The sequence below is a fragment of the Harmonia axyridis genome, chromosome 5 (assembly GCF_914767665.1).
Source record: "Harmonia axyridis chromosome 5, icHarAxyr1.1, whole genome shotgun sequence".
Lineage (NCBI taxonomy): Eukaryota > Metazoa > Arthropoda > Insecta > Coleoptera > Coccinellidae > Harmonia > Harmonia axyridis.
The window spans coordinates 18,318,288-18,334,424 of NC_059505.1; the positions used below are offsets into that span (position 1 = coordinate 18,318,288).

General features: G+C 31.9%; 1 protein-coding gene across 1 annotated transcript in view; it reads right to left on the reverse strand.

The window, feature by feature from the left end:
* Positions 1-16,137, reverse strand: part of LOC123679930 (hemicentin-2) — a 104,851-nt gene that overhangs the window by 54,944 nt on the left and 33,770 nt on the right. The window contains exon 2 of the mRNA XM_045617498.1: positions 720-894. Within this exon, the coding sequence (XP_045473454.1) occupies positions 720-894 (175 nt within the window). The remainder of the gene's footprint in view (positions 1-719; positions 895-16,137) is intronic.

The following is a 16,137-nucleotide window of genomic DNA, read 5'->3' on the forward strand; positions in this document are numbered from 1 at the left end:
GGTCGAATGTCATTCCATTAAAAAATTGACGAGTGCATACACCACGTTTTAGACATCTTAATTGAAATCACCAATATGTCAGTTTTTGACATGTGAAAAAAATAATCACAACAACCTTGTATTTTAAAAAAAGTATTGGAATTATTGAAGGTACTCATTCATAAAGTACTACACAGAAAAGTCACACAGAAAATTGACTGAACCATACCAAAATAAAATTATCAATTGAAGTAGAATCGGTCGATTCAGACAAATCACATTGTTTCGAAACTTCTATGACTAGTGTGAACTAAAATCTGAAGGTCTCCTGCGGAATCACCCTTGAAATATATAATATTATTGATATTCTAAGAGAATCACCTTATAGATACTGAACCAAGAACACCATATTCAATTTCGATAATTGGTTTTTCATTCCACTCTAGGACTACCTACTGATTGATATTTTCTTTTTTCGGGCAATTACAATCAACTTCGCAATCAACCTACTATTTCAACATCTGAAGTATAAATATGATTCAGGTCAGATATATTGTTTATAATACGTAGCTCAATAAGGTACTAATAATACCTTGTACTTGTTTGTCTGAAAGGAAAACAATAGTTTCCACAAGGCCAGCTTTCTATTCGAAAGGAACCAATCTCTGAAGTCTGAAATTTCCTACGATATTTATACTTGGTCTACGTCTAAATAAAGGGGGAGCACCCCTTCGACTCACCTATAATTATTATCTAACGGAACATCGCCAATAGCTACGTTGTCGTGAGTTTGCTTGTTATTCTTTGCCCAGTAGTAGGTGAGTGTCTCCCTTGATGTTTGGGGAGAAAATCGGCATTCTAGGGTTACATCCTCCCCTTCCTGTGTGTCTTTGATTTGCTCGGATGATGTTTCATCTGTAACGAAAGAGGCTTCTTAGTAACAATACAGATTCTGGTGTTCTCGAAAAACTTCATAAAAACAATCTTTATACAACAACAACATAAAAGGGAAATTATGGCAATATAAATATTTTATTATTATTTCAATTTGTTGAAAATCATAAATAATAAAAAAATTAATTGATTCCCATCAACCAACTTGTAGAGTTTCCATAGAAATCATAAAGGCTATGAGTGCTATGACTTTTCGGTGAATTATATTGTATTCAGTACCATCGAATGTTTTTAGTTTTATTTATGGGATTCGATTTTCAGAAATTTTGAGAATTGGATTAATGCATCAGCATTTAATATTACATGCAGATATAATATCTAAGGATTGATTTATATATCTACCTATATCTATCTACGAAACGAACATCATTATATTTTCATCAATTCCCTGTCAAAGTAACTCAATTCGATGCAACATTCGTCAAACCTTTTCCGAATAAGCTTATTTCTGTGAATATTCGGAACTTGCAAACTTTTCAATCATACGGGGATTCGAAGTCTTCATAGTTGAAACTTTAGCCATGAAACTTCTCCAATATAGGTGTTCTATATAGTGGTGAATATTCTAGTTGAAATATGAGTTTACGATATTATGTAGATTTTTACTTGTAGCTCTGAATACAATCGAAAAGTTGGGTTAATATTAAAATTTAATCTGTGAATCAAGCAGCCCGTATGCTCGTATCTCTGAGATGTATAAACTTGTTCAATTCTATCGTTCTGTTTGGCAAAGTTCGACTTCTGGTATAGCGGAAGTTCAGTTCTGGCCCCCTAGGATTATTGTTTTTTTTTCTTGTATATGACCTACATATGAATATGGAGAAATTTCCTCCAACAGACTGCAAAGCAGCGACAATTTATTTGAATGTTTTTACATTCAAATGGATAGAACAGTTGTTTCACATTTATCGTTCCGAAAGATGAAACAGAAGTATTTTGTCAAGGTTAATGAAAAAACTTCGAATATTATATTGGCTAATACAGGTCATCCTTGACTTGAACAGATCCCTGAAGATTTCACCATTTTGCTTTAAAATAATATTTTATTATTCCTAGAAGGGAAAATAGGACTAAGCAGTGAAAAATATATCATTTATTATAATGATACCATTAAGTTTTAATTTTTTTGACTAAATTACTTCTTTTGAAATACATGTAAAGGTACACCTTTACGACCTATGTTATATACATTTACATAACAGTGTTCGTCGACAATATCATCAAACTCACATTAATCTTTGTTTCAATTTAATCACCGAAAAAGTGATATACTTCCCTTATACATATTATATTCTTTCCAAATCAAGTAGATATTAGGAGTAGGAATGTTCAAAATATTCTTCATTCAGTCAAGTTCTTCCTCCAAATACAAAATCAATGAGATGAAGAAGTTTAGTTATCTAAATTTCTAAAATGAATAATAGATTATTGATTTTTTAGTTATTGCTATTCGAAGATTAACGTTCGAAATACCATTCAATCATAAATAATTTTCACTACCAGCAACATCTATCCAATAAACATAATAACTTCATGTAGTGTGGGTTCTCCTGGAAAGAACATGTTGTAAAATTTCTATCGAAATTGTTGTGTTGGAGTTGTATCTACTTTCACTCGTAAATTATATTATACTATTACTTATTATTACAGATAAAAATCTATCTATAGAGTAAAAAATCGTGATATTGCCCTGGAAAACAATATTTATTTCCAGATTACGACCAGAGTTCCGTACTTTATTTTGGGATAATTGAATGTCAGCACAATTTATCGTTGCAATTTCAAAATTCTTTTGCCTTTTAACTGCACTTTATAATCAGCCAATTCAAAGATAAATTAATGAAAGGCCAAATTTCAAAATCTAATGGTATTGCTACATTTTTTACGATCAAGATACCTATGCACGAATTCATGTAAATAATTTTTCTTGATTTCAATAGCTCTTGAAGAAAATGATGTTTTTCACTCGAATTTGTTAAGTTATTAGGAACCACTAATCCATGCCATGTTGATCATTTCTATAATCAAATAGTCTCAACAATCAACAAATCCAATTAAAGAATAAAATATAGAGCAGTAATTGATTGATGTTATTATTTATATGATTAACCATTATTTATTCAACAGCAAAAGTGTTCCTGATAAATTATCCCAGAATTAAGAATTAGTTAGTGCTATTCTGAATTTTTCATTCTAGGTTAATTTCAACAGAATAAAATTAATTTCTCTATAATTCCTAATTATCATTATTAATTTGTAATTTTCCTGTTCCAAAATAAAAATTTCAAAATTTTCCATTTTTCCTTCTGATTCACGATTTGTATCTACTATTTGGACAATTAGCCAATATATCAATGGGAATAACCAATAGGTGCCCATCAATTTATCTCAACAATTATTTTGGTATTGTCAATATTCAACACGATTGAAAATTTCCAAGCTTTTTAATCATGATCTAATCGATTTTTCACATGCAGATTTGAAGAGGGATTCCAAGTCGTAGACTCTAGACTCTATACGCTGAAATGCTTTCATTGCCGAGTTGTAATCTACAATTTATAAATAGATGCCGTAGCCTACCGCAGTTGTAGGCGGAATGTGAGGCCAAAAATCTTCTTGACCACATTTGTAAAGCCCGGAATTTCTTAATTCGGCTAATTAGGGTTGGCAGGAAGACATCGCTCAGCGATATGCCCACCCATTGCACGTTTTTATACACAATTCTGTTATATATGAATTTGCAATAAAGAGTTCTAATAATAATAATAAAAATAATTCTATTGGACTGGCTGAGGAAGTCTTCACCATTATATAAAAAATTGAAAATTAAGCTTATCTTATATTTCTAGTTTATGTTCAGCAATCAGCAGTCTTTTTTATGCAATGAAGGTTCATAATTGAAATAAATTCAATTTTTTTGAGTATTTAAGATTAACATCTGCGCAATAGCTGATATTGTAATTGAAAGTCTGTACCTTACATGAAAATAGTAAAATATATAATATTTTGGAAAAAATGAACGCGATGGTAACAGCTTAATATTATACCGCAATCGTTAATTGCTGAAATTTCAATCCATGTTATTCTAGGATCAGAATGAGGCATTATAAACCGGTGAATAATAGAAATCCTTTTTCTATCGACAGCTGAAGAAAGTTGAAAAATGGTTTGTGCAAACAACGACCAAAGAACACCGATGCCTTATTTTAAGTAGCCCCAGAAACATTAAACCTCACTTACTAGAAACTGTATCTTTACTGACTTTACATTGTAATTAGTGAACGGTTCAAGGTGTGTCGAATGATTTCCTATGGTGAAAGGCGTGTCTTATTCCTCAGATTGCGATACAAGCTGTCAGATCGCCACAACAGGTTCGATCAACTGGACAAGATCGGTTGAGTCTCGCAACCATGCTCTAGTTTAAGTCTTCAACATAATTAACTAACCCAGATCAAACAGTGTTCCGATAAAAGGACCACCAAGTCTAAAAACCAACGACAAATTCAAAATTATTGTTCAGCTCTCATTTGATCCTCCTGTTGTTCTTCAGAAATTTGGCATTATATTAAGACAATGCTACCATCAAGAATTCAATTCGAAAAAGTTCCTATCATTAAATTTGCATTTTTGAACCACTTTACATAATGTTTATTTTCCGTTAAAATCTGAAAGTTACCAAATTCTGACGCATTATGCTATTCTTGAATGTTTCGAATGATGAAAATCTTGTTTTTTCGATACAAATACTATTCTGTTCTATGATCGGCAACCAACATAATGTCTGCAACTTGATATTGATTTTCAAAGTCCCATAAAAATTAAAAATTACTTATCCTGACGCCTACTCTCCAATAATATTACAGAATCAGATTCGGGATTCTCAATGGCAAATATTTTGGAAATATCAGAATGTCCAAAAAATCTGGTAGTTTCTGTATAGTTCCTCATTTTTAATGTTAATAATTTTTTTATTTTTTAGATGTTTTGCAAATTTTTTGTTATTCGGACGTAAATAAATCTAACAAAACAAAATCGGATCAGTCGTTCTTGAGTTATAAACTGTGTACTGTGATTCATAGACTAGATGGAAATATTGAACATTTGAATGAAAATACTTGATTTACTTATTATTCAAATTAATCTTTGGATGACATAACGTACGATACTTTTCACCATTATATTTCTACCCAGAATAATTTCGAGCAGCTATGATTTTTTGATAATTTAACTAATTACTACAAACGTCGTAGAATAATATTTATCATAGGTATTTGTGAAGAAAACTAAATCTCAAATTATTGAATCAAAAGTTATCCCATAATAATATAAATGTTTGAATTAATCTAGTTTTGAAGAGGTTCAATAAAATATGAAGAATTCTATTCAATAACAATGGGTGTTTCAAGGTGTGTTCCGACGTATATCGGGTGTCCCAAGGTGAGTGGCCTATTGGATTATTATGGAAACTATTGATGGTAAAGATTTCAAATTTTGTGGATAGATATTTGGCCAGTTAAGGTACATTTTTAAAATAATTTCACATTTCCAGTGTTGCCGGATGTACGACAATTTGGCAACAACTTTGTTATTTAAAATGGGACATCCGGTATTTCTATTTTTTTTATGATACTCCATAAAATATTAGATCTATTCACTCTTACTTTTCCATTCCTATCTTCAACGGTTTTTGAGTTATTAATTATTTTTCGAAATTTTAGATCAAATTGGCGTATTACGAAAATGACTCTAGTTCGCTCAATATTTGAGATTTAAGTCAGAAATTTTGCAAGTCGTTAGATATTGATCTGATCTGTGTCACTGCTTTTGAATTATGCTTGTCAATAATACAGGACGGACCAAAAAAAATCATCATTTGCCAAGTTACAAAATTGTAAAAAAGTTTATTTTTTCAAATTAGACACCTAGTATATTTTTCAATTTTTGGAATCAGTACAACACATTCTACAATTTTTCTATTCACTTACACAGACTTTTTTACAATTTTGTAACATGGCAAATGATGATTTTTTTGGTCCGTCCTGTATTATTGACAACCATAATTCAAAAGCAGTGACACAGATCAGATCAATATCTAACGACTTGCAAAATTTCTGACTTAAATCTCAAATATTGAGCGAACTAGAGTCATTTTCGTAATACGCCAATTTGATCTAAAATTTCGAAAAATAATTAATAACTCAAAAACCGTTGAAGATAGGGATGGAAAAGTAAGAGTGAATAGATTTAATATTTTATGGAGTATCATAAAAAAAATAGAAATACCGGATGTCCCTCTTAAAATAACAAAGTTGTTGCCAAATTGTCGTACATCCGGCAACACTGGAAATGTGAAATTATTTTAAAAATGTACCTTACATGGCCAAATAGCTATCTACAAAATTTGAAATCTTTACCATCAATAGTTTCCATAATAATCTAATAGGCCACTTACCTTGGGACACCCGATATGCCACTTCATTCCAAACAATAAATGTCGAATTGAGTCAGTCTAAATCTCTATGACTCGAATATACGCTTGAATGAAAACAAAGGACTACCCACCCACACTTGTGATAATTTTATTTCCTTTCAATTCCGTACGAACAATTTTATCGGTTGTACAGTTTTCCACAGTTCGCTTTTCCACACCTTTCTTAGTGTGGATTTATGTGCATACATTTCCACGGAAATTGATGGCAACAATCGGACATTGGGGCACTTTCCAGGATATTTACAAAAGCGTTTGATCACATAACAAGAGCTTTGTTGTATACTTTCAAAGGATTGGGTTGTTTTCAGATTCAACAATCCAGAGAATCGTCCTTTTTACCAGCCACAAATCTCTGGGGCGAACGCTAACGAATCCGTCGGTTTTTCAAAGTCCGAAAGGAGGAATCGAATTCGAACACCAATCTCTCTTTCCATCCCGATTCTGAATCAGCTCGTTCCAATGAAAAATGTTTGTTTATTTTTTCGGATATACCCAAACATTTCAAATCAGAGCCACCAAGAGTTATCCAAATTCAGAAAACCCTTGTGTATTTTCCGTTTTGTTTGTTTCCACTAGAATACGATTCTTTTTCTTTGAAATGTGATGATTTTTTTGAAAAATATAATCTTAGGAATCAGAAATTATTTTTCCTTATTCTGAATTTTCGTTTTATACAGCAATTTCTCTACCGAAGGAGAAGGATTAATTGCTATCACTTTTGAAATTAAAATGAATTATTGCTCTCCGATTTCAAAATTTATATCGCAATCGCCAAATTATTTTAGATTATCCTGAAAAATGGTTATGTCTGTCGGTCTGTATCCGCACATCCTTGAAACAGCCTAAGGCCCAGTTTCACCAAACAGCACTTGATCCCAGATTGATTAAACTCCGCTTGTTACTAAAGCAGGCTTAACAGTGTTTTCTGTTTCACCATGCATCAACCCGTCCGAAGATGATCGCGATTAACCAAATCGCGATTAAATAGTCAGACCATTTGGCAACGTTGTGAACAAAGAGTTATATAGTGTTCTGTATCGTATTAGCAGTGATGACCACCATTGACGCTAGGTGTCAGGTGTCATTCATTCATAACTCATAACATTTCAAAACATTTGTCATCTTGTAAACAAAAAACAAAGTTAATTTTTGCCGAAAATGTCGAGTGATGTGCTTCGAAATGTCGGAAACTTGCAGAAGTTAAAAAGAAATTATCCCATTTCACAAAACCACACATTCTGGAAAAAAACTATATAAGTAATTTTATTAACTTATTTATTTTTATTAACAAGTTCAACTGCTTCTTAAATAATATTTCAATCAAACATATCAATAAATTATTCTTTGCAATAAATTTCATGAAACACAAAAACAAAGTTTACGTGTATTTTAAATGGGAAATATTGAGCCTATACATATAGTCATATATTTTGATAAAATTGACCCAAAAATTAGAAATTTCCGGAAAAATAATTACATAGACAAGAGTTCCATACTGATAAATAATTATTAATCTCAACTTGAAAGGTTATAATCCTCCAAAAATGGCCGATTAGTGCTAAATCGCGATTGGTCGATTAAATGGCGCTTTGGAGTGTGGTGAAACGCTACATTACATTAATCGTGATCTAAGGCCTCACTTAAGAGCTAAGTCAAGATTAAAGCATTTGGTGAAACTGGGCCTAAGTTCTAAAATTCTTCTAAGATTCTGATGAGATTAGATTGAGCCGTTGATTGTACTGTACCACATGGAACTCAGATGTAAGATATGTAAGTTTATGCTGAAACACATTTTAGCATGAACTTAATTTCATTTAATTTTTAAATTGAAGAGGTATTTCACAAGAAATCCTCACAATTAAAAAAATTTCCGTTTTTCTTGTCCAATTTCGATCAGTTCTAGAATTCTAGTTCTAGTTATTTATAATTAAAGTGCAAAAGGCATTGATATTCTTCCACGAGCTCAAGATTAAAAAAACCAATCGCGAAAGGGGGCGTGCTTTTGAATGAACGAGTGTCAGAATTAGCCTTCTGCACGTGTATTATACATTTTCTCCTCAAATTCCCTGAATTTTCATTGAAAATAAAGGAATATCACCATAAATATCATTTAGTGATTTTTGCATTGGAAAATGTTGGTTGGCGAAACAATTTATTGTATCACGAATTTTACAAGAGAGTTCCGAGAACCAACACATAATAATCAAATATATCCATGAAATCTGTATGAATTTGCGATGTTCTCGCACGATTTTGTTCTATAAAGTATGGCAGGATGAACGGATTTTTCCCTCGGATTTTCCACAGAATAAGAGAGAGAAATTAAATGATGCAATAGGAATTTTACTTTTTTTGAATATATACGGTGTGCGATTGAGCATGTATGAATTGAAACTTCTCGGGAGACTGAAAATAACTTACTGTGGCGTCTTGATTTTTTGCACCGAAAGACAAGAAAACATATTTAAAATGAATTTCCATCAAGTGAAGAACGAATCAATCAAATAAAACATAGTGTAATACAATGACTTATATTTCATGTTTCGAAAGGCTACATTTCAAAATTGTGTTTGTTAATAAAATAATAAAACAATTGTTTTGAAAATTATTTTAGTAAAAATGCAAATTTTTTGAATGAGGTTATGTTGCATTCAAAGATAATCTTTGATTTGACGAATCACTATGAAAACTATTCGGAATCAAACCAGAAGGATCACTTGTTTTCGATTGCATCCAATACAAATGGAATAAAAGGATGGTGAATAAATAAAGGGGATAGAAAATAATCAGTTCGAGAAATAAGTTCCAATATGAATGTATTGTCAATTGGAAATGTTCCATTCATAAATATTCATAAAATCAATTCAGGGAAACCATCAATAATTTCGAATCAAATACAATACTTATTTCTGATCGATTTTCAATATACGACAGCGATTTCTTAAGAAGACCTTAATTTAATAGTAATAATACTAATAATGTAGAAATAAAACTTATTTGTTTTTTCATAACAGGTAATTTTCTGGGCTGTTTGAATCGATTCCATAAATATTTCCATTAAAGGCATTAAATGATGATATTTCACTATTTCTGAGAAACATGAAAATAACAAATAAAAATAATTCAGGTTGGACCAAAATTTTATACTTTTGAAATATCAATTCCAGGGGCTTCATAAATGATTGTAACATATCTCTTGAAAAATTTTATATCGCTTTTTACGGATACTGATAACTATTTTGTGAGATAAATTGTGTAAACTGGGATAAGAAAATTAGAAATATTTCAAAGGCCCCCACGATGACCCAATAACTTGTACATTGTTCTTCGACATGTCACGTTGTTAAAAAGATGGGCAACTCTATAAATCGTGTGGTAACAGCTTTACCCTCGGCTTTACCGATAACGCATATATTTCATGTTATTTCCGCTAAGATTGTTTTGAGGAATCGATACAGAAATGGGGTTCAACTCAAATCGGATTACGCGATCGGAAAAAACAGCTTCATGGAATAAGTAATTCTGAATGGTTTTAAATATACGGCAAATCGGCATTCACTGTTAGATGGAATATTTTAAACGCAATCATCTCAGATATCGACAGTATAAACCTAATAGATCATACTTCATATCCAGCCAAGTCCTGGAATCGCTCCCTTCAAATTCTTCGAGCGATGTAGAACCCAAGTAGTCATTTTTTTCTACATTGAGGTGAGTTACTACTTAAGATCATAAAAGTCAACAGTATATTTTGTCCAACAAGAACATTAAGACTTTTCTAACCCCTCTAGAAAAGTCCTCTGTTCTATTTAAATATAACACTTCAAGTTCCTTTGAAAGATTAATTACTAGCACATGACATCGTCACTTCCTTCGACTAAATATTCCACCAATACATTTTACTCAGTTACTCACTCACATGCCACCACATAAGAACCTAGAAAATGGAATGTTGGTTCATTATTTATTTTTTATGGTTACGGAATGGTTTGAGAGAAAAGTTGAAGTAATTAATTCTCTCAGCCGTTATCATAAAGTAGTTTATCAAAAGGAGACACATATATTATTTTTACTATGTATTATTTCCATCATCTTGAGACATCACATTGAATACAGTTTTTATTTGGCTGTCTGAAGATGAAGGAACTTATTTCTAATGTTAATATCGGAAGTAATACTGCATTGATCTTCTATGTGAGAAACATGACAGAGCGATCAAATTTATATTATTAATCAATGTTATTATAATTCATATTCTAACTTTACCACGAGGTGGATGAATTTGGAATATTTAATTTAGGTGGATTAATCTAAAACAGATTTAACTCCTCGGAGCTTAGTACCCTTACATTAGGCGAACCTCAATTTTCTGCATATTCAACAGAGTGACCGATAATATGTTTAATATAACTATGTTTATAGAAAGCTAAATTTCCTTCAATATGTGCTTTAAATTTTTGGTTCCAGTTCATTTTATTCTCTTTTAGGATAAGTTTCATTCCTGAATCAAAATCCAAAAATTGAAAACATTGTGACGGAATGTTATAATGATCTGTTCGAAGAACGGGTGCTCAAAAACTGACCCAAGTCGCAAGTCATCGATAGAAAAGTTTGACATTCCTTTTAAGCATTCTCTTTACATAATGCATATACATGGATATGAGCTAATATCCACATATCAATAAGGGGACCGAAAGATCTGAAATATAAAAAGCAATATTCAGTTTTTATTTTCTTATATGTACCGGGTTTTTCACCATAATTTGACCCCCCTTTAACTTTGTAACTAGAAAAGGTACAAAAAAATGTTATCTACAAAAGTTCCACGAAATCGACTAGTCTTTTTTAAAATGATTTCACTAAACGAAATATATATAGAGTGGGCAACATATTGATAGCAACTTCATTTTTTCAAATGGAACACCCTGTATATTTTCCTATATTTGACTAGCTCTTTTCCCCCTGACTTCGAATATATAACATATGTTTGGTCTATCTCTCTTATTCTGAGTACCACAAAGTTTCAAATTTGAAGATACTCCTGGCAAGCTAAGTAATCAGTTTTCAAGTGGAAGGCTGCGATAACTCAAAATGCCCTTTTTTGAGTTATCTCGTTGGCAACGATATGACATACGTTTTTCACTATAGATTAGAATTGGGTGATTTGGATGCAACTCCATATATTCTCTCCTTGTAGCTTTCTCATTTTTATTGTTCTCCACATAAAGCGAAAATATTTCAGAGTTTTCCGCTTCTGTGTAGTGCATATTCGATGAATAGTTTTATTCAATGACAAACGTATGTTATATATCGTTGCCAACGAGATAAATCAAAAAAGGGCATTTTGAATTATCGCAGCCTTCCAATTGAAAACAGATTACTTAGCTTGCCAGGTGGTTCTTAAAATATGAAACTCTGTGGTACGCAGAATAAGAAAGATAGGCCTAACATATGTATCAGGGAAAAAAGAGCTAGTCAAATATAAAAAAATATACAGGGAGTTCCATTTGAAAAAATGAAGTTGCTATCAATATGTTGCCCACTCTGTATATATTTCGTTTTGTGAAATCATTTTGAAAAACACTAGTCGATTTCGTGAAACTTTTGTAGATAACTTTTTTTTCTACCTCTTCTAGTAACAAAGTTAAAGGGGGGGTCAAATTATGGTGAAAAACCCGGTACAAAACAATAACGTATCAATCAGGTTTATTTAAATTTTAATGAAATCGCAGGGAAGGTGCATATCGTTTTATACATTCAGGTGGTCCAGATTTTAGTTCCATAACTTTGGCTTCGGATAAAACAACTCTTTTCATGAAAAGAGTTCATTTTAACATATATCCTAACAAACTTTATTTCTTTCAAATACAACTTACGTTTAACACCTAGAAATTCCGAAAACTATATTCTTCGTTTGATTCAATTTGGTTTTATTTCCCTATGAATTAGAACAAAAATCATTGATATCCTTTTCCTATATAAGTTCCTTAATAATATCTACTGGGTGATTCACCGAGATGGCCTATTAGAAGTTTATGGAAAACTAATCATAATTTTGAGCTGAAAATTTGCATATTGGGGTTTGAGACAATGATCTTTCTCCCTAAAATATATTTTCAGAACTCTACAACTTTCGGTTATACCGGAAACAGACTACTACTTCCTTATTTCAAATGGCACACCCAGTATATTATTGCATGATTAGAATGCTTTTTTGATGGGAATTTTGGCAATATGCCATAATTAGGGTAAAAACTGAACGGTTCATGAGTTATTGGGATTCTTATAAAAAAATGGTGGTTGGGGATTCAAATTCTTTAGAATATTTCAGCAGAAAAAGCTTTTTTCGAAAAAATTTTTTTTCTCGATTCCGCAATTACGTAGTACTATAAGATTGTTTGCGATTTGGACCAAAAATGTACAGGGTGTTTATAAGAGTATCATGAACTTGGACAACTCAAATTCATCAAAACTCAATATTCTCAAATTAGAACCTATATTTCTTATTATTTCAGTCGATTCTACGTACAAAAATAGTGGGGGTTACTTTAGCAAACCCTTTACCTAAAATGAATATTTAAAGAGTTATAGAGGAAGAACTTTAAATGATGAAGTGGTGAAAGAATTATAATAGGAAAGGGTATCGTATTTTTTACAAGATACATACCAGAAATTCACGTTATATCGCGTATGGTATGTGCAAAATTAGTACAAAATAACATGAAAATGAGCTCATTAGTTCCATGTGAAAATCAATCAACAAAATTTCATATTATTTACAAAAATATACTTTCTTGACATGTATCGGACGAAATGACATACTATGTCGTCTTAAAACTTATACATATTATTACGTCATAACAGTATCAACAAAAACTGTATGAATAGGTAAAACTCTATACTCAATATTGAACACATTTTTTCGGAATATAATGCATATCTGAAAGGAAGAACAATATAAAGTACATAAGAGAAATTCGTTAATCCTGGGTTTTTATTTTTGTGGTATCATGAACATCAAAGAGGACTCTTGTCAAAGACCGATTGTACATTAATTTAACAGTCAACATCACACGTGAAATGAGATAATGCAAAATGCAAGATAACCATGAAAATATTAATGCGGTATAAATTGTCAAGTTTCGTAATCGCCTTATATCTGGCTCTGAATATATCTCATGTCTGCAAATGAATTCTGTTAGCTTGCTCATATTTTTAGCGATAAAGCCCTCGAGTTTAAGCAATAAACTTGTTGAAATATCCAGTAAAATAGTTGGCAATAAATATATTCCTTCAAGTTCACACCTCTAAGCCGGTGCTTCTGTGAAAAATATTCTTCGATATGAGGAAGTAATAGGGTTTGCAGAAATCTCCTTTCAATGCAGCGGATGAAATTCGAAAATTGTTTTGTTATAGGTGTTGAATTCTATATTCGATGCCTACATCACGATTGGATTTTAAGCTTTATCATGCATAAACAAAAATGTCATATCGCTATTATTGCTAACCAGATCCTTTTTTTTTCGATTCGAATATTTCGTGAGAAATGATGATACAGGGCACAAAGCATTACCAGATTTGGCATTAGTATGGAATGAAATACTGAAAATATGATTTTTTCGACAACCGTCCGGGAAGTGCTCACTTCCCGGACACTTTTTCTCCGAGAAAGTAGCATTTCCCGGCCTAGTCCGGAAAGTACGTACTTCCCGGACTAAGCCGGAAAAGAATCACGTCGTTTGTGTCATTGTGAATGTGAAAATCTTGGTAGGTATATTTTTAATAAATGCAGTTGATCGATACCATAGCAACCGAGAAAACAGCTGACAGTTCATATGAAATTAGTTGTCAACAATTTGCATGTTTTTTGATCGCAATCGCAATAAAATATAGAAAGTAGCAGCGATAGTGTTATTTTACACGGTTGCCGAAAAATATTGTACGCAACACGCCGAGAAATGGTTTTTTTGGACTCGCTTACGCTCGTCCTGGAATCTTGTCAATTCGTCCAAAAAAACCCTATTTTCCGGACTTGTTACGTAAATTACTATTTCTGCGATTAATGTTCATGATAAAATAAACTACATTATTATTATTATTATTATAAAATAGTCATCCCCATTTTGTTACCCTACGTTTCGAAAATTATGTCTCTGAGATGAGCCCCGTTAGAGTCAATACTCCCTGGCGCTCCCAGAAATTTTCTACTCCCCGATGGCACACTGCGAAGGGTATAGTGTGAACTTCTTCTCTTACTCTGTCTTTCAGTTCTTCAAGGGCGAGAGACCGATGAACTAATGCATTTCCATGGCACCAACTATTCCTACAATCGGGATTTCTATCAAATTTTGTTTTAATTTATCACTACAGGAAAAATGGAAAGATTGTGGGAATTGTAATAATTTGCAAATACAATATCAAATACATGTCATTATGAACAATTGGAGAAAAAATTATATGTTCAACTAGGCAGCAAAGTAGTAGATTGACTGCAATGCTGCTCGGCTATGAACATCAGCCTCGGCAGTCAATTTACTACTTTGCTGCTTAGTAAAACAAATAGCTACTCCCTTCAAGTACACCCAAAGGCAAAAATCGCAAATATTCAGGTCTGGCGATGGTGCAGGTCACCCAATATCCCTCCTCATAGAGACCAAGCGCTGAGGGAACATTTCTTCCGAAAGAGTCTGGGAGAGTGGAGAAGTGCGATCACAAAGACTCGCTTGAACAATTTAATGTTCTCAGCTGCTTCCTTATAGTGGGAATTAATTTGTTGATTTAAACAATCTATATTCGGACCTATGACAGTCTTTGCATAACTATAAGTTTCCGCATGACATCTAGGTATTCATTCTATAATTCATTCAAAAATAATTTAATGAGAAGGGGATGAATCATCTTCATACAATCTTCTGGGTTTTTCCTAATCGATTTTGATGTTTTATTTCCGATGCTATAGATACGTTTTAAAAAGTGAACTATTAAAACTTCAGTTTGGAGTTGTTTACTGGATGCTCGACTGGATGCTAATCCAAAGATATTCTTAAATAATTTTACCGACGCTTAAATCACTTAAAGTAGTTCCAATAATATCTACACTCAATTTCACAAAAATTAAGAACAAGAAATAAGAAAATTTTGAAATATTTATTGTTTACTTAGATACATTAAATAAAATCTTCCAGTACAACTGTTTATGATAATGTCTCGTGTACTAGTGAAATTGGTATTCACTGAAATTGATGTACCTATAGTAGATTATACAGAGAATAAAATGCATGATATATTCCGAGGTGTGTTTGTAGCTCGAGAGAGAACCTCAAAGCCGTTACAAAGCACCGAGGATTCACGAATTCACGAAAAAATGTTTCTGAATAAATATTGTAATAATGTATGATGCAAATATTGAGAAAACTATTGCAGAAATAGTTATTGCCAGTGTGTGACAAAATTTCGCATAATGAGAATATACACGCATATCAAAGATAAAATAATAAACTTAAATCCCACAAAAAAACAAATTACATGATAGGAGGAATATGCAATAAAAGAATCAAATAATATGAATTCCAGAAAAAATTCTGAAAATTCTGAATTCAATCATGCAATTTTTCTTTTGGAACAAAATAAGTATCTGGGAATCAGAGCATAAAAATGAAAAATTTCATTTTGTGAACACTTTGTTCATTTGATATTTGTACGGTTGAATCCAC